The sequence below is a fragment of the Ranitomeya imitator genome, chromosome 6 (genome assembly GCF_032444005.1).
Source record: "Ranitomeya imitator isolate aRanImi1 chromosome 6, aRanImi1.pri, whole genome shotgun sequence".
Taxonomy (NCBI): Eukaryota; Metazoa; Chordata; class Amphibia; order Anura; family Dendrobatidae; genus Ranitomeya; species Ranitomeya imitator.
Window position 1 is genome coordinate 332,385,483 of NC_091287.1, and position 23,345 is coordinate 332,408,827.

Genomic DNA, 23,345 nt, shown 5'->3' on the forward strand with positions numbered 1-23,345 from the left:
CTGCTGTACAAGGTGGCTGTTATACATAGAAACACCTGGGGGTGGGGGGCAGGCTCCCTTCAATTTCAGTTCATGTGCCTGCGTGGCGTTTGCAGGTCACGTTGCAAGCTACACAGCAGGGGAACAGCTGGCGTTGCTGAACCCCACTGACACATTGACTGGTGTTTTTCTCTGTGCAGATTGCATGTCCGGGCAAAAACTAGCGGTGTTAGAGCCCAGGGTCAGCAGGAGGAGGAGGAGAGGAGCAAAGTGTAGGCCGAAGCCTGCACTGGTGGCAGCTTTTGGTCGGTTGTGCCAGCGTGGCTTGTGCTGGACACGATGCCGGCTACACAGCGGGGGAACAGCTGGCGGTGCTGAACCCCACTAACACATTGGCTGGTGTTTTTCTCTGTGCAGCTAGCATTTCCGGGCAAAAACTAGCGGTGTTTGAGCCCAGGGTCAGCAGGAGGAGTAGAGGAGCAGAGTGTAGGCCGAAGCCTAGTTGAACCAATTTCAAAGGTTACCTTTAACCCCCCCCTCAGGTGTTGCAAGGTACAAGAGCCACACCTTGAACAGCATTAATGATGCACAAGTCAAAGGTTGCTCTATTTAATTTTGCTCCTTGCACACGCTGAATTAAACACGTACACTATTTAGCCCATTATACTGTCAAACAGTAGTGGAGGCGTGACTACTAGTCTTTTTAAGGTGACGCAGCACAGGTGTACAAATTTACACCTAGGTGCTGTGCGCAGATTCCTTACCGTTGTTATTTGCAGTACAGGAAACTGCGCTCTTGTGTTATCCCTTGGCAATACCCTGTTAGTGCAGGCCGTCTCATGACCTCATTTCATGTTGGCCGGTGCGGTTAACGATGGCCATAAATCCCAGACCCACAGTGGCTTTTCCTAAAGTCACACTGCGGTGCTGGGATTCGTGGCCTTGTGCAGTAAATATGTTCGCCGCTCACACATGTCCTTACACCTGCTTCAGACTGGGCGGCCTCAGCTGATCCCTTATCGCATGCCGCGGCCATGAGGCCGCACAGTCAGAAGAAGGCGGAAGGAGGGGAGTGAAGACAGGGGAACATATGCACTGCTCGTGCCCATCAATCACACCCTCGCAGTCAAAATATATGAGACAACGGGGGGCGTTGTGTCGGGCAGGGGGGATGCACAGGCACAGCCAGCCAACCAATGATGTCAGGAGACGGGCAGCGCTAACAATGGGGGTGCTGCGTGTCATTAAAAAGGAAAGTCACACCTCAGGGACATTGTAATGGTCTGTAATGAGACACATTTTGTACTTGTTGAGTTCCACGTGTGCAAGGAGAAAAAGTCAGCCACCTTGTACAAATACAGCAGTACTGCTGTACAAGGTGGCTGTTATACACAGAAACACCTGGGGGGGTGGGGGGCAGGCTCCCTTCAATTTCAGTTCATGTGCCTGCGTGGCGTTTGCAGGACACGTTGCCAGCTACACAGCAGGGGAACAGCTGGCGGTGCTGAACCCCACTAACACATTGGCTGGTGTTTTTCTCTGTGCAGCTAGCATGTCCGGGCAGAAACTGGCGTTGTTTGAGCCCAGGGTCAGCAGGAGGAGGAGGAGAGGAGCAAAGTGTAGGCCGAAGCCTGCACTGGTGGCAGCTTTTGGTCAGTTGTGCCAGCGTGGCTTGTGCTGGACATGATGCCGACTACACAGCAGGGGAACAGCTGGTGGTGCTGAACCCCACTAACACATTGGCTGGTGTTTCTCTCTGTGCAGCTAGCCTGTCCGGGCAGAAACTGGCGGTGTTTGAGCCCAGGGTCAGCAGGAGAGGAGCAGAGTGTAGGCCGAAGCCTAGTTGAACCAATTTCAAAGGTTACCTTTAACCCCCCTCAGGTGTTGCAAGGTACAAGAGCCACACCTTGTGCAGCATTAATGCTGCACAAGTAAAAGGTTGCTCTATTTGTTTTGCTCCTTGCACACGCTGACTAAAACACATACACTATTTAGCCCATTATACTGTCAAACAGTTGTGGAGGCGTGACTTGTCTTTTTAAGGAGACGCAGCACAGGTGTCAAAATTTGCACCTAGGTACTGGGCGCAGATTCCTGAGCTTTGTTATTTGCTGTACAGGAGTCTGCGCTATTGTGATCCCTTGGCCAGAAGGCGGAAGGAGATGAGTTAAGACAGGCGAACATATGCACTGCTCGTGCCCATAAACCACACCCTCGCTGACAAAATAAATATGACAACGAGGGGCGTTGTTTCTAGCAGGCGCAGCCAGCTAACCATGATGACAAAAGACGGGAAACGCTACCAAGGGGGGTGCTGCGTATCATTAGAAAGGAAAGTCACACCTCAGGGACAGTGGAATGGTCTCAATGAGACACATTTTGTACGTGTTGAGTTCCACGTGGGCAAGGAGAAAAAGTCAGCCACCTTGTACAAATGCAGCAGTACTGCTGTACTAGGTGGCTGTTATACATAGAAACACCTGAGGGGGTGGGGCCAGGTTCCCTTTAATTTCAGTTCCTGTGCCTGCATGGCGTTTGCAGGTCACGTTGCCGGCTACACAGCAGGGGAACAGCTGGCGTTGCTGAACCCCACTAACACATTGGCTGGTGTTTTTCTCTGTGCAGCTAGCACTTCCGGGCAAAAACTAGCGGTGTTTGAGCCCAGGGTCAGCAGGAGGAGGAGAGGAGCAGAGTGTAGGCCGAAGCCTGCACTGGTGGCAGCTTTTGTTCTGTTGTGCCAGCGTGGCTTGTGCTGGACACGTTGCCGACTACACAGCAGGGGAACAGCTGGCGGTGCTGAACCCCACTGACACATCACCTAGTGTTTTTTCTGTGTAGACAACACTTCCAGGTGGCAACTGACAGTGTTGAAACCCAGGGAATCAAAGAGGAGCAGAGTGTAGGCCGAAGCCTGCAGTGGAGCAAGTTGAAAGGGAACCTTTAACCCCCCCCCCCCCCAGGCATTTGTTGCTGAAAGAGCCATCTTGTACAGCAGTAATACTGCACATGGAAAATGGTGGCTCCGAAAATTATGCTCCTTGCAAACGCTGAAGTACACACTCACACCGTCAAACCATCCCGGAAGTGGGACTTTCCTTTGTAATGTGACACAGCACAGCCGTCATTCCAACCCCCTTGGTGCCGGGCGCCACCTCCTCAACGTTGTTTGGTTCTGTCACGGAGCCCGCGCTGTAATGTTATCCCTTGGCCATGCACAGTTAGCGGTGCCCGTCTTCTGACATCATGTAGGTGTCAGGCTGGCAGTGCCTGTGCGTCCAAGCTGCCCGAGATCCAACCTTGCAGTGTCATCTAATGTAGTCCCACTGCGGGCCAGGGATCCATGGGCATGCGCAGTGCATATCATCGCCTCTCACTCACCTCCTTCCTGCTTCTTCAGACTGTGCGGCGTCACGGCCGTGGCATGCTATTAGGGATCAGCTGACGCCGCCTAGTCTGAAGAAGCGTGAAGAAGGGGAGTGAGAGGCTAGTATATGCACTGCGCATGGCCATGGATACCAGGCCCACTGTGGGATCACATTAGACGACACTGCGAGGTGTGATTTCGGGCAGCGTGGACGCACAGGCGCAGCCAGGACGACAACAAATGATGTCAGAGGACGGGCAGCGCAAACTGTGCATGGCCAAGGGATAACATAACAGCGCAGGGTCCATGACGGAATCAAACAACGCTAAGGAGGCAGCGCACGGTGCCAAGGGGGTAGCAATGACGGCTGTGCTGCGTCACATTACAAAGGAAAGTCCCACCTCCGGGACGGTTGGACGGTGTGAGGGGACACATTACATGAGTGTGTAGTTCAGCGTTTGCAAGGAGCATAATTTCAAGAGCGACCTTTCCCTTGTGCAGTATTAGTGCTGCACATGGTGGCTCTTTCAGTAACAAACGCCTAGGGGGGGGGGGGACAGGTCCCCTTACATTTTAGTTGTGCCAGCGTGGCGGTCGCATGACACATTGCCGGATACACAGCTGGGGATCAGCTGACGTTACTGAACCCCAATAACAGAGGAGCGACTGTTGACTGTGCGCACAGCACTTCCAGGCACCAACTGGCGGTGTTAGAGCCCAGGGACAGCAGGAGGAGCAGATTGGAGGTATTGCCGCACACACAGCTGGGGATCAGCTGACGTTACTGAACCCCAATAACAGAGGAGCGACTGTTGACTGTGCACACAGCACTTCCAGGCACCAACTGGCGGTGTTAGAGCCCAGGGACAGCAGGAGGAGCAGATTGGAGGTATTGCCGCACACACAGCTGGGGATCAGCTGACGTTACTGAACCCCAATAACAGAGGAGCGACTGTTGACTGTGCACACAGCACTTCCAGGCACCAACTGGTGGTGTTAGAGCCCAGGGACAGCAGGAGGAGCAGATTGGAGGTATTGCCGCACACACAGCTGGGGATCAGCTGACGTTACTGAACCCCAATAACAGAGGAGCGACTGTTGACTGTGCACACAGCACTTCCAGGCACCAACTGGCGGTGTTAGAGCCCAGGGACAGCAGGAGGAGCAGAGGAACAGAGTGTAGGCCGAAGCCTGATTGGAGCAAGTTGAAAGGAAACCTTTAACCCCCCCCCCCCCCAAGACGTTTGTAGCTGAAAGAGCCATCTTGTGCAGCACTAAGGATGCAAAAGGAAAAGGTTGCTCTTTTAATTATGCTTCTTGCAAACACCGAAGTAAACACTAAAAATGTGTCCCTTTATACCGTTAAACCGTTCCGGAGGTGCGAATTTCCTTCGTAATGGGACACAGCACAGCTGTCATTCCTATCCCCTTGATGCCGTGCGCTGCCTCCTCAGCGTTGTTTTAAGCTGTCACGGAGCCTGCGCTGTTCTGTTAGCCCTTGGCCATGCCCAATTAGCGCTGCCTGTCTTCTGACATAATTTGGTGTCAGGCTGTCAGTGCCTGTGCGTCCACGCTGCTCCAGATCCCACCTCGCAGTCTCATCTAACGTAATCCCACTGCGGGCCTTGGAACCATGGGCATGCACAGTGCATAACCTCGACTCTCACTCCCCTCCTTCCCTCTTCTTCAGACTGTGCGGTGTCACGGCCGTGGCATGCTAGGGATCAGCTGACGGCGCACAGTCTAAAGAAGGCGGAGGGAAATGAGCGAGAGCCCGAGGGGAAGATATGCACTGCGCATGCCCATGGATCCCAGGCCCGCAGTGTGACTCAATCAGAAGACACTGCGAGGTGGGATCTCGGGCACCGCGGCCGCACAGGCGCAGCCAGCCTGACACCAAATTATGTCAGAAGACAGGCAGCGCAAATAGGGCATGCCCAAGGGATAACAGAACAGCGCAGGCTCCGTGACAGCTTAAAACAACGCTGAGGAGGCAGCGCATGGCACCAAGGGGGTAGGAATGACGGCTGTGCTGCGTCACATTACGAAGGAAAGTCCCAGCTCCGGGACGGTATAACGGTATCAGTGAACACATTTTATAAGTGTTAAGTTCTGCGTGTGCAAAGAGCTAAAAAAAAAGAGCTACCTTTTCCTTGTGCAGCATTACTGCTGCACAAGATGGCTCTTTCAGTAACAAACGACGGGGGGGGGGGGGACAGGTTCCCTTACATTTAGGTTGTTGTGCCAGCGTGGCGGTCGCAGGACACATTGCCGGCTACACAGCTGGGGATCAGCTGACGTTACTGAAACCCAATAACACTGGGTCGTATGTTTTTACTGTGCAGCCTGCACTTCTGAGCCGCAACTGGCGGTGTTGGAGCCCAGGAATAGCAGTTCAGGTGGTAGAAAGATGAACACAGCAGGAGACCTGGATGACACCCAATTACTTAATCAGGCAGAGGAGTGGCAAATTCCTGCGAGATCCAGGCCTGGTTCATTTTCAGGAAAGTAAGCCGGTCAACGTTATCGGAGGATAGTCGCATGCGACGGTCTGTTAGTACACCACCTGCGGCACTAAAGACACGTTCCGATAAGACACTAGCCGCAGGGCAAGCCAGCACCTCCAATGCATACTGGCTTAGCTCTGGCCATGTATCCAGCTTAGAGACCCAAAACTTGAACGGGGAAGAGCCGTCTGGGAGTACAGTAAGAGGGCAAGCCATGTAGTCTGTCACCATCTGACGGAACCGTTGCCTCCTGCTGACTGGAGCCGCCGGTGATGGTGTAGACATTTGGGGCGGGCACACAAAAGTGTGCCAGAGTTGTGCCATACTGGGCTTGCCTTGGGCAGAGGCACTGCTTCTGCTCCCTCTTTGGGCAGAGCCTCCCCCACTGCCTCGACGCACTGAGCTGCTTTGTAAAGCACTAGCAGCACTCCTCTCAGTTGGACAGGAGAAGATGATGGAATTCACCAGTGTGTCGTGGTACTCCCGCAATTTACGCTCCCGGGTCAACGCAGGGATGAGGTTTTGGACGTTGTCCCGGTAGTGAGGATCGAGGAGGGTGAACACCCAATAATCAGGCATGTTGAGAATGTGGTCGATGCGGCGGTCGTTTCTCAGGCAGTGCAGCATGAAATCCACCATGTGCTGCAGAGTGCCAACTGGCCCAGAAACGCTGTCCCCTGCTTGAGACATGATCTCTGCCCGCTCGTCATCACCCCACCCTCGCTGTACACACTGACCACTGGACAATTGTGTCGCTCCCTCCTCTGGACGGAGCTCTTCCTCCATTGACTCCTCCTCATCCTCCTCACAAATTGGCCCCTGCGTACCCCTTTGTGAGGAACCACGTGGCGCTGACTCTCCAGAAGCTGATGGAAAAGGTGACTCCTCATCCTCCACCTCTTCCACCACATCATCCCTTAACCCTTGCAAAGTTTGCTGAAGCAGGCAGATAAGGGGGACAGTCATGCTGACTAGTGCATCATCTGCACTTGCCATCCGCGTGGAATAATCAAAAGGACGCAAAACCTGGCAGACGTCCTTCATAGTGGCCCACTCTGTGGTTGTGAAGTCTGATCGGCGCTGACTGCGACTTCTTTGCGCCTGATGCAGCTGGTACTCCATAACTGCTTGCTGCTGCTCACACAACCGCTCCAACATATGTAACGTGGAATTCCACCGGGTAGGTAGGTCACATATGATGCGGTGTTCCGGAAGGCGGAATCGGCGCTGCAGAGCAGCAATGCGGGATCTGGCCAAGCTGGAACGCCGCAAGTGAGCACACTCTAGGCGGACCTTGTGCAGCAGGGCATCAAGATCCGGATAGTCCCTCAGAAAACTCTGCACAACCAAATTGAGCACATGTGCCAGACATGGGATGTGAGTGAGGTTGCCAAGGGCCAAAGCTGCCACCAGATTTCGGCCATTGTCACACACTACCATGCCTGGCTGGAGATTCGCTGGCAGTAACCACACATCGCTCTCCTGCTTTATGGCATTCCAGAGCTCCTGCGCTGTGTGGCTTCGATGCCCCAATGAAACTAGTTTCAAGACGGCCTGCTGACGTTTGGCCACGGCTGTGCTCATGTCGGTCATAGGTAAACGTTCACGGGTCCATGTGGGGGTGGACTGTGACGGATCCTGCAGAGAGGAATCAGAGGAACTGGTGTAAGAGGAGGAGTCGATGCGTACAGACTGGATTCCTGCAATCCTTGGAGTGGGCAGGACACGTCCTGCGCCACTCGCACGATCTGTACCTGGCTCAACAACATTAACCCAATGGGCAGTGAGGGAAACATATCGCCCCTGTCCATGCTGACTGGTCCACGCATCGGTGGTGAGGTGGACCTTGCTACTGACGGCGTTCAGTAGCGCATGTTTTATGTTTGCCTCAACATGCCTGTGCAGGGCAGGGACAGCCTGCCTGCTGAAGTAAAAGCGGCTGGGCACCTTGTACTGTGGGACTGCCAATGCCATCAAGTCACGGAAGCTGTCAGTCTCCACCAGCCTGAACGAGAGCATTTCCAGGGACAACAGTTTGGCAATGCCTGCATTCAGAGCCTGTGCTCGGGGGTGGTTGGCCGAGAATGCCCGCCTTTTCTCCCATGCCTGTACTACCGATGGCTGTAGAGTAGACTGGGAGTGTGAGGATGACTGGGAAGGTGGTGCTGTGGGTGGAATTACACAAGGTCTCTGGGAGGAAGCCAAACCAGCTGTGCGTGAGCTGGAGGAAGAGGCAACACGAGCTGAAGAGGTGGTAGCTGCCGCTGTTGGTTGGCCTACATCTTCAGTGTGTTTCTGTAACTCCACCGCGTGCCTGGTCCGCACATGTTTCCACATATTTGTGGTATTGAGGTTGCTGACATTTTTCCCTCTTTTTACTTTATGATGACACAGCTTGCATTTGACAAAACAAATGTCATCTGCAACTGTGTCAAAAAAGGACCAGGCACTGCAAGTCTTGGGAGCGCCCTTTTTGGCTTTGGAAAGAGACAGGCTCCTAACGGGTGCCAAAGTGGAGGCTACAGGCTCCGCAGTCTTCCCCCTCCCTCTCCCTCTTTGGCCCGTAAGAGGAAGCTCTTCCTCTGAGCTGCTCCCACCACCTTCCTGTTCCTCACGCCACGATGGGTCAAGGACCTCATCATCTCCACTACCCTCTGCCACCAACTGCTCCTCCTGGGTAGTCTCAGCAGCACAGTACGCACGAGAAAGCGGCACCTGAGTTTCATCATCAGATGCGTACTGCGCTGTGGTCACCGGAGGCACTGGCCCACCTGCCTCTTCAGAGTCAGAGAGAAAAAGGTGTTGGGCATCACTGCCCACTGCCTCTTCTTCCATTTCTCCAATGCTGCTTGGCTGGCCCCCTGTTTCCAAGCCAAGAGATTCAGAGAACAGAAGTAGAGACGGCTCCTGTCCTGGGCTCTCTGACTGCCTGGCCAATTTGGCAGGTGGTGAAGAGACAGATGGCTGCTCTCCAGTGCTCTGTGCCTGAGAGGATGTGGCACTAACTGAAGTCGATGCCGAGGCGTTAGCTGCCATCCACCCGACAACGGCTTCAATTTGGTCTTCGCGCAGCAGCGGTGCACGGCGCTCTCCGACAAAGCTGCGCATGAAGGACTGTTCCCTGCTGAAACTGAGTGACGACGAGTCACCGGCGCCCGCAGCAGGCACAGAATCACCACGTCCTCTCCCTGCTCCTCTCCCTGCTCCGCGCCCACGCCCACGTGCCTTACTCCCTGCCCTCTTCATCTTGGTTGACAGATAAAGATAAGCAGAAAAGTACTAAGGCCTTAGTGTGCTTATTCCTGTAATGCTCCTCCTAACAGGTGTAAGAAACACTAATGTTGTAAATTGTGGACTAAACTTTATTATTTTTCAAATGTGGCCTACACAAGTGTTAAGTTGTGTTTGGTGAACTTAACTTTTTTTTTGGTGCAGATCGGGCTACAGAGCTAGTTTAAATCACACGGAGACCGTGCAGACAGCCGTAAACGGCGCTGCAAGGCCAAAAAACCCTCCTCTAGGTTATCCTATATAGTGTTTTTCCACTATTTAGCTGGATACAAGTGGAAAGACACTAATAGGATTTTTTTTTTTCAAATTTTAAACTGGCTGCACTATTTGAAAAAAAGGAAATTGTTTTTCAAGGTATGAGGCAGTAACGCACCCTGAGCTGAATCCAACCGGCTATGGCTGCACACAGACTACAGGGCGAGCTGGGCTCACACGGAGACCGTGCAGACAGCCGTAAACGGCGCTGCAAGGCCAAAAAACCCTCCTCTAGGTTATCCTATATAGTGTTTTTCCACTATTTAGCTGGATACGAGTGGAAAGACACTTATAGGATTTTTTTTTTTTCAAATTTTAAACAGGCTGCACTATTTGAAAAAAAAGGAAAATTTTTCGCAAGGTATGAGCCAGTAACGAACCCTGAGCTGAATCCAACCGGCTATGGCTGCACACAGACTACAGGGTGAGCTGGGCTCACACGGAGACCGTGCAGACAGCCGTAAACGGCGCTGCAAGGCCAAAAAACCCTCCTCTAGGTTATCCTATATAGTGTTTTTCCACTATTTAGCTGGATACGAGTGGAAAGACACTAATAGGAATTTTTTTTTTCAAATTTTAAACAGGCTGCACTATTTGAAAAAAAGGAAAATTTTTCTCAACGTATGAGCCAGTAACGAACCCTGAGCTGAATCCAACCGGCTATGGCTGCACACAGACTGCAGGGCGAGCTGGGCTCACACGGAGACCGTGCAGACAGCCGTAAACGGCGCTGCAAGGCCCTAAAAACCCCCTCTAGGTTATCCTATGTAGTGTTTTTCCACAATAGAGCTGGAGACTGGTGGAAAAACACTAATAGGAAATTTGAGAAAAAATGTGCAGCAGGCTGCACTAAGAGCAAAAAAGAACAACTGTGTGAGGCAGTGTGAACCCCCCCTGAGCTGAATACAACCGGGTATATGGCTGCACACAGACTACAGAGTGAGCTGCACACACACACAGAGACCTTGCAGAACGCTGTTAAAACAGCGCTGCAAGGCAAGAGCAAGGTGAACAGTGAAGAACACACAGCGTTTTGCTAAATTAGCCTTTGGAAAGGAAAATAAAGCAATTAGCAAGCTCAACTGGCCCTCAGTTAGAACACAGCGTCCTGTCCCTAACTGAAATCACAGCAGAGTGAGCGCAAAATGGCGGCAGCGCTTTTTTATAGTGCAGAGTGACATCATTTCAGCAGCCAATCCCAGCCTTGCCAGTACTTACATGCCCACCATGCTAAACAGGATGTGCCCACACTTTCATTCATTCCTCATTGGCTGCTGCGTTCAATTTGAATTCTGGGAACTTCCGATTCCGGTATCCGATACGCGGGAAGTATCGGAATTCGGTATCGGAATTCCGATACCGCAAATATCGGCCGATACCCGATACTTGCGGTATCGGAATGCTCAACACTAGTCACAACTCCTTCTAGAACAATTCTCCTCACACAGCTTTAGCTCCTCCCACTAACTGGAAATTACCTCAGGAAGGCACTCTCCCTGCCACTACACTGGCTCCGCCCCCTTTCTCAACTGTCACTATTCTGACTGAAACCAGTTCTCAACACAATCTAATCTCTTACTCTACAGTGCCCCTTAACACTAACCCACAACTACACTGCCATAACCCTTACCAATGCTGACCTACCACTGCCACTGACTGTCCCTATTCCTGTCCCCAACACACAGATATCAGAACAGTGTCAGCCATTATCATATTAAACAGTGTCAGCTATCATGAACTACACAGGGCACACAGCAAACACAAAACATACCCAGTTTCATTAGGTAGGCATGCACAGGAATGCAGGGCTCAAACCAGCCGCTTGCACACCCCCTTACAGCTGTATACTATATGAAGGACTATGGGCTGTGCATTATACATGGAGGTGCATTATACAATATGGAGGACTATGGGCTGTGCATTATATATGGAGGTGCATTATACAATAAGGACTGTGGGCTGTGCATTATACAATATGGAGGACTATGGGCTGTGCATTATATATGGATAGTGCATTATACTATATGAAGGACATGTGCTGTTTATTATACTATATGGAGGACTATGAAGAGTGCATTATATTATATGGAAGATTATGGGGTGCAGTATACTAATATGGAGGCCTAGGGGCTGTGCTGTACACTATATGAAGGACTATGTGCTGTGCATTATACATGGAGGTGCATTATACAATATGGAGGACTATTGGCTGTGCATTATATATGGATAGTGCATTATACTATATGAAGGACATGTGCTGTTTATTATACTACTAGATTGTGGCCCGATTCTAAAGCATCGGGTATTCTAGAATATGCATGTCCCCGTAGTATATGGACAATGATGATTCCAGAATTCGCGGCAGACTGTGCCCGTCGCTGATTGGTCGAAGCAACCTTTATGACATCATCGTCGCCATGGCAACCATTATGACATCTACGTCGATACTGTGCCCGTCGCTGAATCAGAGACGTGGGATTTCTACATCCTTTATGACATCATCGTCGCTGTGCCCGTCGCTGATTGGTCGAGGCCTGGCGGCCTCGACTAATCAGAGATGCGGGATTTCCTGGACAGACAGAAAGACAGACAGACAGATGGAAAAACCCTTAGACAATTATATATATAGACTAGATTGTGGCCCGATTCTAACGCATCGGGTATTCTAGAATATGCATGTCCCCGTAGTATATGGACAATGATGATTCCAGAATTTGCGGCCGACTGTGCCCGTCGCTGATTGGTCGAGGCAACCTTTATGACATCATCGTCGCCATGGCAACCATTATGACATCTACGTCGATACTGTGCTCGTCGCTGAATCAGAAACGTGAGATGTCTACGTCCTTTATGACATCATCGTCGCTGTGCCCGTTGCTGATTGGTCGAGGCCTGGCGGCCTCGACCAATCAGAAACGCGGGATTTCCAGGACAGACAGACAGAAAGACGGAAAAACCCTTAGACAATTATATATATAGAAGATATGGAGGACTATGAAGAGTTCATTATATGGAAAATTATGGGGTGCAGTATACTAATATGGAGGCCTAGGGGCTGTGCTGTACACTATATGAAGGACTATGAGCTGTGCATTATATATGGAGGTGCATTATACAATAAGGAGGACTGTGGGCTGTGCATTATACAATATGGAGGACTATGGGCTGTGCATTATATATGGATAGCGCATTATACTATATGAAGGACATGTGCTGTTTATTATACTATATGGAGGACTATGAAGAGTGCATTATATTATATGGAAGATTATGGGGTGCAGTATACTAATATGGAGGCCTAGGGGCTGTGCTGTACACTATATGAAGGACTATGGGCTGTGCATTATATATGGAGGTGCATTATACAATAAGGATGACTGTGGGCTGTGCATTATACAATATGGAGGACTATGAGCTGTGCATTATATATGGAGGTGCATTATACAATAAGGAGGACTGTGGGCTGTGCATTATACAATACTAGAGTGTGGCCCGATTCTAACGCATCGGGTATTCTAGAATATGCATGTCTTCGTAGTATATGGACAATGATGATTCCAGAATTCGTGGCAGACTGTGCCCGTCGCTGATTGGTCGAGGCAACCTTTATGACATCATCGTCGCCATGGCAACCATTATGACATCTACGTCGATACTGTGCCCATAGCTGAATCAGAAACGTGGGATTTCTACGTCCTTTATGACATCATCATCGCTGTGCCCGTTGCTGATTGGTTGAGGCCTGGCGGCCTTGACCAATCAGAGACGCGGGATGTCTACGTCCTTTATGACATCATCGTCTCTGTGCCCATCGCTGATTGGTCGAGGCCTGGCGGCCTCGACCAATCAGAGACGCGGGATTTCCAGGACAGACAGACAGACGGAAAAACCCTCAGACAATTACATATATAGATGGAGGACTATGAGCTGTGCATTATATATGGAGGTGCATTATACAATAAGGAGGACTGTGGGCTGTGCATTATACAATATGAAGGACTATGAGCTGTGCATTATATATAGAGGTGCTTTATACAATATGGAGGACTATGAGCTGTGCATTATGTAACAACTCTGCTGGCATCACGTCATGGCCTCACATCTCTCACACAATCTTACCCACTGCTCCAGGCCATGATGTGCTTTCTCTTTAATGCCAGCTCCATGTTCTGTGTCTTTGCTCTCTGCATGCCTCATGGCTATGTGTATAGGGGGCCGGCGCCTGAACTCTCTGGTTCTTATAGGAATCAGGTGCACCTGTCCAATCAGTTCCTGACCAATTACCAAGAGGCCTCCTGTATATAGTGCAGCTCCATCCTGTGGTCTGGGCCTGTGCAATGTGTTAGCTCAGTTAGTGTTTTGCTGCTGAGTTTGCCTGGCCTTGCTCTGAGTTACTCCCTCTGGGCTTTTCTCTGTGCTTTTGACTTGTTCTTGTAGTTCGCCCTCCAGGACGCAGAATATCCTGGTCCCTGTGTCTTGTTCTATTGCCTTGTCTGTACTTTGTCTTTTCTCGGTCTCCTTGTCTGTGGCTTCCTTCCCTGCTTTCTTTCCTTGTGTTTTCTGTTTGCTTACACTCCGCACTCTTGCGGCTCTGCACTCAGATCTTGCTTTGCACTCTCTGGCTTTGCTCTGTGGCTCCGCTCTTTGCGGTTCTATCTGGCTCCGCCTCCTGTGTTTCTGCACTTTGCTCCGTCTCCGCTCTTGGCTCCGCCTCCAGCGTCTCCGCTCCGCCTCCAGCGTCTCCGCTCCGCCTCCAGCGTCTCCGCTCCGCCTCCAGCGTCTCCGCTCCGCCTCCAGCGTCTCCGCTCCGCCTCCAGCGTCTCCGCTCCGCCTCCAGCGTCTCCGCTCCGCCTCCAGCGTCTCTGCTCTTGGCTCCGCTCTTGTGGCTCCGTCCTTGGCTCTGCCTTCTCTTCTCTTAATTCCACTTTCTACTTGGTCCTCCTGTGTGAACAGGTCCCTACCTGTTCCTTCTTTCTCCTTTCCTTCTGGCTTGTTTCCGTACCTGCATCTTCTGTGTGTACAGGTCCCTACCTGTTCCTTCATCACACTCACAATAGGACTGCACTCGGGTGTCATCAGAGTGCAGCCTGATTCATACATCACATCAACCCGTCCTGTGTTCCTGCCAGTCCTTCCCTGCCTTCCAGCCCTGTGTTCTCTGCAGTGCCTCCCAATCCTGTGTTCCTGCCAGTCCTGCCCTGCCTTCCAGTCCTGTGTTCCTGCTGTCCTGGCCAGTCCTGTTTCCTGCCGTGTCTCTGCCAGCCCTGAGTTCTCTGCCGTGTCTCTGCCAGCCCTGTCTCAGCCGTGCCAGCCTACTCGTCTGTGTTCCAGCCGTGCTCTTCTGTCAGTCCTGCCTAATGCCCGCACAAATCCAGGTGTTCCTGTCTCCCAAGTGGGATCAGCAGCCACAGCCAGACACAACCCTGGAGTAGCACCTGGCAGCTGCCTGCTGCACAAGCCTGTCCTCACCATCAGAGGCTCCTGTGAAAACCCAGGCAGCTGTCATAGTCACGCCCCTTTCAGGGTAGTCTGGTTTGTGGCACAGTGGGGCCACAATACCCCCGAGCTCACGCCCACCAGTCAGGACGTGAGCGTGACACATTATACATGGAGGTGCATTATATAATATGGAGGACTATGAGCTGTGCATTATAATGGAGGTACATTATACCATATGGAGGACTATGGGCTGTGCATTATATATGGAGGTGCATTATACAATAAGGAGGACTGTAGGCTGTGCATTATACAATATGGAGGACTATGAGCTGTGCATTATATATAGAGGGTGCATTATACTATATGGAGGACTATGGGCTATGCATTATACATGGAGGTGAATTATATAATATGGAAGACTATGAGTTGTGCATTATATATGGAGGTACATTATATAATATGGAGGACTATGAGCTGTGCATTATAATGGAGGTACATTATACCATATGGAGGACTATGGGATGTGCATTATACAATATGGAGGGCCACGGGCTGTGTATTATATATGGAGGGTGCATTATACTATCTGTTGGACTATGTGCATTATACATGGAGGTGCATTATACAATATGGAGGACTATGAGCTGTGCATTATACTATATGGAGAACTATGGGCTGTGCATTATACATGGAGGTGCATTATACAATATGGAGGACTATGAGCTGTGCATTATACTATATGGAGAACTATGGGCTGTGCATTATACATGGAGGTGCATTATACAATATGGAGGACTATGAGCTGTGCATTATACTATATGGAGGACTATGGGCTGTGCATTATACATGGAGGTGCATTATACAATATGGAGGACTATGAGCTGTGCATTATACTATATGGAGGACTATGGGCTGTGCATTATACATGGAGGTGCATTATACAATATGGAGGACTATGAGCTGTGCATTATACTATATGGAGGACTATGGGCTGTGCATTATACTATATGGAGGACTATGGGCTGTGCATTATACATGGAGGTGCATTATACAATATGGAGGACTATGAGCTGTGCATTATACTATATGGAGGACTATGGGCTGTGCATTATACATGGAGGTGCATTATACATGGAGGTGCATTATACAATATGGAGGACTATGAGCTGTGCATTATACTATATGGAGGACTATGGGCTGTGCATTATACATGGAGGTGCATTATACAATATGGAGGACTATGAGCTGTGCATTATACTATCTGTTGGACTATGGGCTGTGCATTATACATGGAGGTGCATTATACAATATGGAGGGCTATGAGCTGTGCATTATACTATCTGTTGGACTATGGGCTGTGCATTATACATGGAGGTGCATTATACAATATGGAGGACTATGAGCTGTGCATTATACTATCTGTTGGACTATGGGCTGTGCATTATACATGGAGGTGCATTATACAATATGGAGGGCTATGAGCTGTGCATTATACTATCTGTTGGACTATGGGCTGTGCATTATACATGGAGGTGCATTATACAATATGGAGGGCTATGAGCTGTGCATTATACTATCTGTTGGACTATGGGCTGTGCATTATACATGGAGGTGCATTATACAATATGGAGGACTATGAGCTGTGCATTATACTATCTGTTGGACTATGGGCTGTGCATTATACATGGAGGTGCATTATACAATATGGAGGGCTATGAGCTGTGCATTATACTATCTGTTGGACTATGGGCTGTGCATTATACATGGAGGTGCATTATACAATAAGGAGGACTATGGTTAGGGAATATATACACCAAAATAAGGGACATATACCAGTATGGCGCGCAGGATAAATTGGCATACATGCCAGAATGGAGTAGATATACATATATGGGGGTCCATCAGACTAGTTATACCCCTGCTTATGGCCCCTCCAAAATTATTTAAAAAGACAACCCCCTACTGGTGTGTGAGTCCATAATAAAAAGTAAGTCCATCTGTTTGCAATCGTACACGCTGTAAGGAAGCCAACCGTGCCCCTGCCTCACCATGAGGGTGCCTGGCACATGTCTGGCAGGAGGGCAGCAGCTACCAGGGCACACGCCTGGCACTGGATGCGCGATACCGTGTGTTATGAGCCGCTGGTAGGAGAGGAGGAGGCTCAGCGCTGCCACCCAGCGTCCACTGCTGCAGCCTCACCCGACACCGTGCAGCAACCTCGGCTGAACCCTCACCCGACCGGGACAGAGCAGGACAAGAGGTGAGGACGTGGTGACCGCGCCAGAGAGGAGGCCAGGAGGGCCGGCCCGGTGGCACCGCTTCTGTGCCGGCCCGGTGGCACCGCTTCTGTCCCGGCCCGGTGGCACCGCCTCTGTGCCAGCCCGGTGGTACCTCTTCCGTACCAGCCCGGTGGCACCGCTTCTGTGCCGGCCCGGTGGCACCGCTTCTGTGCCGGCCTCGCACCCGGATACAGGCGCAGCAAATCATCGGGCTGTATCCGAGCAGAAGCTGAGCGCAGGCTCTCCGCACGGTGGGCAGGAGTCGTGTTGCCAGGCTCTGTAGCTGCCCCCCAGGATACATTTGGGATGTGACAGGCTTGTTGCGGGGCAGAGCGCGGTGCAGCTTTCGGTACGGCAGGGGTTAATGTGATGTCAGCCCTCCTCCCAGACAGCGAGCAGCGTGCCCTGAATAATAGTGACAAGGAGCCCGTGCAATCAGTGCGCTGACCTCAGCCGCCTCGGGTTCAGCAGCAGCAGCCTTTCCTCCCCTCCCCCGCCGCAGACAGCCAGACAGACGGCGCACACCCCCTGCTCTTGGAGGGGGCGTGGCCTTATTGTGTAAACAAGGCCGGTCTGCACGCCTTTGCCCCGCCCACTCCTGTTACACGAGACGACTCAAGCACCTCCCATGTCACCTTGTGCGGTTGCGCTCTCCCTGTGCTGCTGCCGCTCTTTGCCGCCTTCTCCTTCCTGCCTCCTCCTCACACTGGCCTGAGGGCGCCTCACACATGTAGCACGTGTGCTGGCCGTGCCCGCTGCCAGGCTATAATGTAGCCCCGTACACGTAACCGTATCACTGCCGGCTAGAAGGTGCTCACATGCTGAGCGCGGTGCGGTGTGTTAACATGCCGTGTGTGAAGGCTCAATGTGGAGGGGGCGTGACTGCATGGCACAAGCTTGTCAGGCGCCCGGGCTGCTCTCGTCAGCACTGCGGTGTGATAGTCCCAGCCTGACACCTGCACGTTTGTGTGAGGGCAGGGGGGGCAAGGATTACCACAGGGAAGGGACCAGGAGGGGACAAGAATTACCACAGGACAGGGATCAGGAGGGGGCAAGGATTACCACAGGATGGGGACCAGGGGGGAGAAGGATTACCACAGGGCAGGGATCAGGGGGACAAGAATTACCACAGGACGGGGACCGGGGGGGGGGGCAAGGATTACCACAGGGAAGGGACCAGGGGGGACAAGCATTACCACAGGACGGGGACCAGGGGGGAGAAGGATTACCACAGGACGGGGACCAGGGGGGACAAGCATTACCACAGGACGGGGACCAGGGGGGACAAGCATTACCACAGGACGGGGACCAGGGGGGACAAGCATTACCACAGGACGGGGACCAGGGGGGACAAGTATCAATACCTGTGTTATTATTACCACAGAGGACAGAAGGCAAGGTGTGCACAATGTGTGTGCTGGAGATGCATGTTTGTGCACAGGTGTATGGAGAGGGGTAATGCGGGGGGTGCAGTGTGTATACAGGCAGTGTACCGTCACATATGGCCAGCAGTGTTGGTGTGCAGGCACTGATAGGACGCTGATACCATGGATAGTGTTGTCTGACAGGCAGTGGGCGTGTAGGTTATAAAAAAAAAAAAAACTGGCAACATGAAACCCTGCAGCCTGGTGTATCCACACTCCTGCACACCCCGACATCTGCACTGCACACTACACAGCGTTGACTCTATATACAAACATCCACCACCTGCACTGTACAGAGGACACACCAGCATGTACACACGCGTGCTGTACGGATACACAGGGCTAGTGTGGGAATAGTGGCAGACACGGTGTCACCCAGGCACAGCTCCTGCCCTATATGTAGCTAATGTGCAGTAGGATGGCGACCCATGCCGTATATATACCGTAGCGCAGTGAGCACCGGAGCGGCCCGGGTGTGCACGCAGTGTGGGGCTGTCTTCTCCCCGGTGGAGCGGCCCGGGTGTGCACGCAGTGTGGGGCTGTCTTCTCCCGGGTGTGCACGCAGTGTGGGGCTGTCTTCTCCCGGGTGTGCACGCAGTGTGGGGCTGTCTTCTCCCCGGTGGAGCGGCCCGGGTGTGCACGCAGTGTGGGGCTGTCTTCTCCCGGGTGTGCACGCAGTGTGGGGCTGTCTTCTCCCCGGTGGAGCGGCCCGGGTGTGCACGCAGTGTGGGGCTGTCTTCTCCCGGGTGTGCACGCAGTGTGGGGCTGTCTTCTCCCGGGTGTGCACGCAGTGTGGGGCTGTCTTGTGTCTTCTCCCCGGCTTCGCAGGAAACTTTGCAGTGTGAATCGGAATGAGGTCAGCTCTGGAGCTTCTCATTGCACGCTGTGATTATTATTGCATCGCGTTCCCAGCCAATAGACGGTGAGGGGGCGGGGTTTGGCACGAGGAAACGTTAGAAACAGCCCGCGATTGGCTGCGCGGAGCCCGGGGAAGGGATAAAGGGACGCGAAGCCTCGTAGAGTAGAGCTGTTAGCTGTATGGAGAGCGGCGGCTGCTGTGCCAGAGCCCATGTCTCCCGAGCAGCGGTGTGTGTAGCCCCCGCTCTCCTCAGGGCACACGCCTCTCCGCCTGCCTGGGATTCTGTCCACTGCTGGACTGGAGCCGTACAAACTAATCACCCCGAGCCCACAGCTCATAAGTCATAAGGACAGAGCGATGCCGGCCCGCGGCTGCTGGGGCTGCCAGTGACCGGGACACGCCGCCGGGACGCTCCCTCGTCACCATGGTGCAGCAGAGCAGCGGCGCGGAGAACACGGAGGCGCTGCTGGCGGGAGAGAGCACGGGCTCCGGGGTGGGCATCGAGCTGGACATGGCCTCTTCCCCCACCCCGGGCTCCACTGCCTCCACCGGGGGCAAAGCTGACGACCCGAGCTGGTGCAAGACCCCCAGCGGCCACATCAAGCGGCCGATGAACGCGTTCATGGTGTGGTCGCAGATCGAGCGGCGGAAGATCATGGAGCAGTCCCCGGACATGCACAACGCCGAGATCTCCAAGCGGCTGGGCAAGCGCTGGAAGCTGCTGACGGACAGCGACAAGATCCCCTTCATCCGGGAGGCCGAGCGGCTGCGGCTCAAGCACATGGCCGACTACCCGGACTACAAGTACCGGCCCAGGAAGAAGGTGAAGTCCGGGGCGGCCAAGAGCTGCGGCAGCCCCGGCGCGGGGAGCGGGACCCCGGGCAGCTGCGGGACCCCGGGCGGCTGCAGCTCCGCCAAGCCCGCGGGGAAGAAGAGCGGCGGCGCCAAGCTGTGCAGCAAGCCGCACTCCAAGCTGCTCGTGGGCGGCCCGCCGGGCATCCTGGCCCACCACTCCCTGTACAAGTCCCGCAGCGCCGGCAGCCGGCCGCCCGAGCCCAAGAAGCCCAAGCCCCGGCTCTACATCTTCGGCGCCCCCGGCTCGTCCCCCATGGCCGTGCCCGCCAGCCCCACGCTCAGCTGCAGCTCCGGCGAGGCCAGCGACCCGCTCAGCCTGTACGACGACGGGGCCGGCTCCCTGCACAGCTCCCCGGACTCTCCGGACGGCTACCCGAGGGCGTCCTCCCCGGCCCCGTCCTCCTCGCACTCCTCCTCCTCCTCGGCGGCGTCCTCCCCCGCATCCTCCTCTTCTTCCTCCTCGGACGAGGAGCTGGAGGACGATCTGCTGGAGCTGCACCCCAGCCCGGGCTTCTCCAGCATGTCCCTGGGCAGCAGCAGCAGCAGCCTGAGCGCCTCCGCCCTGGACCGGGACCTGGACTTCACCGTGGAGGCGGGCGCCGGCTCGCACTTCGAGTTCCCGGACTACTGCACGCCGGAGGTGAGCGAGCTGATCTCCGGGGACTGGCTGGAGTCCAGCATCTCCAACCTGGTGTTCACGTACTGAGCGCGGCGGCCCGACGGAACATGGCACTTAGGGGCGGCTGCAGCGGGCCGCCCGGTCCTGGCACGGAGCACAAGGAGAGGCCCAGGACGGAGGGCACCTGATGTTGTTACATATTTATGTGGTACCTGGGGGGCTCTTTACGGCGTGTTTCTCCGACTCGTGGTGGTGTCACTGGTGGGTTAATAATATAGCATGTTCTCCTGTCTATCTTTCCGGTTTCTGTAAGACTGTTGAACAGTTTTAGTGTTAGGATACTCTACAGCCGATAGGTGGCGCTATGTTTGATTCCTACGAAAATCACCAGCTTTTTTCTCATTAACTCTTTTTTAAGGATTCAAACGCAACTCAAATCTGTGCTGGACTTGTTCTTCTCTAATGATTCAGGACCAAATGACTTCTCCTCAGAGTATGTGTGTGTTCTCAGCAGCTGTACACGGGCAGACTGTTCGTTTTTGGGTTCCCTTTCTCATTGGTGACCCCCTAGTGTTGCCCCCTTTCCTTGTAGATGTACTCCAGCTCCCATTTTCTATGTGGACCTATTTATACTGGCCAAACTTCTCCTTTCTATCCGTTTCCCTTTTTTTTTTTTTGTTTTACACCATTTTTTTTTACGTCTCCTTCACCGAAGGGCTAGAGTTTTAACTTTTAATTTTTTATATTTAAATGTAGACTTTTGACACTTTTAAAGAAAAAAACAAAACAAAAACAGAGATGAAAAAAAAAAACAACAAACGTTTGATTATTTTCTCAGTGTATTTTTGTAAAAAATCTATAAAGGGGGTGTTTTAACCGGTTTCGATTGCAGTTTTGAATGACCTGTGGATACTACAAACAGGGAGGCTGGATGAGATCTCCACCAAACAGTAATAATAAACTACCACCAGCCTTGTACTTCCTCCATGTTTACACACTTCAGTCTGCAGGCTTCTTAAAGTCACAGCATCCCTTCAGCCTAGTGCACTGGGTCACCTCCAGAGTGTTCCTCATACACTGTATATCGGTTAAAAACTTAAAAAAAAAAACAAAACTTTGTATCAATAATCTTGTGTAGTATTTATATAGCTTTCTAACTCCACTTCAGAGGGTTTTTTTTTTTTTTCTTATTGTGCCGCCATCTCCTCTGCGGAATAGTTGGCAGCACGTTGGGTTTGGCACTGTTAATGCTTCAAGGAGGAGAGGAATAATGTTAGTTGCCTGTTTCCAGTTGGTAAACGCAGGGGTAGAACATTAAGCCACACACTTGTTTTTTTTTTCTTTTTATTCTTAGCACTTGTTCTTATTATCAGAGGCTTTTTTTTTTCCTTTCTTACCCTTAAAGAAGCGAGCCGAGTCTGTAGTCAATGCTTTAAAGCAACCAGTGCACATTCTAAGCAAAAAAAAAAGGGATCCTGTAGCTTTAACTTCTAGACCACATATTTGCACTTTTTTTATAATACAAGAAATAAATAAAAAAAACCGTGCCGTTTAAACCACTGGACCTATCTAAATGCCGATTTGAGTTCGCGACACTATGTACTGCATTTTCATTCTCGTATTTGACTATTTAATCCTTTCTACTTGTCGCTAAACTATGATTGTTTTAGTCTCTTTTGGGCATGATGATAGCATATGTATTCAGGTTTCTAGCTATTGTGTTTTAAGATGAAAAAAAAAAAAGACGAAAAAAAAACCAAGAAAGTGAAAACATCTTTGTACTTTATAAGTCTATTATAATAAGCAAAAAAAAAGACAAAAAAAAAAAGATTGTGTGTTTTATGTATGTAATACATGACAGGCACTAGGACTTCTGCCGGAGCAGGCAGCTCTGTTTTTAACCTGATTTTTTTTTTTTTTTTTTTTACATTTTTTTTTTGTAATTCATCCTGTGCAATATGCCGTGTAAAATACTTTTTGTCTAACCATCAATCCACAATACAAAGATTTGGGGCATACCTTGATGCCAGCTAACCATGGTTATTTCACTGCCTGTCAGATTGTTGATATTCTTCTGTAAATAACTTTTTTTTAAAGGAAATAAAATCAGCTGGAACTGAACCCTTAAATCTGATTGCTGTTGCCTTTATTGTGTGTTCCTATGTGGAGGATGCTCAGTCTTCCCAGAGCTGGGACTGTTGCAGGGGAGGCGCCAGGGACTGAAATTCAACTGCATTGGTCCTGGCGCTTAGGATAAAAAAAATCCAAAATGTAACACCACGACTTCTATTCTGAACACGTACAGCGCAAGTAGGGAAATAAAATCTTGGCAGGCCATTCTTTCAAGTAATGAGTAAGTGTCACGGCTTGTTCTGTCTAGGAAATTTCGAGGAATACTGTATGCAGACTGATAACCTCTTTGTTTCTCCAGGAAAATTAGAGTGTATGGTAAAACAAATTATTGGAGAACATAA

At 51.6% G+C, this 23,345-nt stretch overlaps 1 protein-coding gene across 1 annotated transcript; it reads left to right on the top strand.

Annotated features, from left to right (window-relative positions):
* The first annotated feature begins 19,551 nt into the window (after positions 1–19,551).
* SOX4 (SRY-box transcription factor 4) lies at positions 19,552–23,000 on the top strand. Its single transcript, XM_069730863.1, has one exon. It carries the CDS (start codon positions 19,822–19,824, stop codon positions 20,956–20,958), a length of 1,137 nt encoding a protein of 378 aa, XP_069586964.1. The 5' UTR covers positions 19,552–19,821; the 3' UTR covers positions 20,959–23,000.
* The last annotated feature ends 345 nt before the right edge of the window (positions 23,001–23,345 follow it).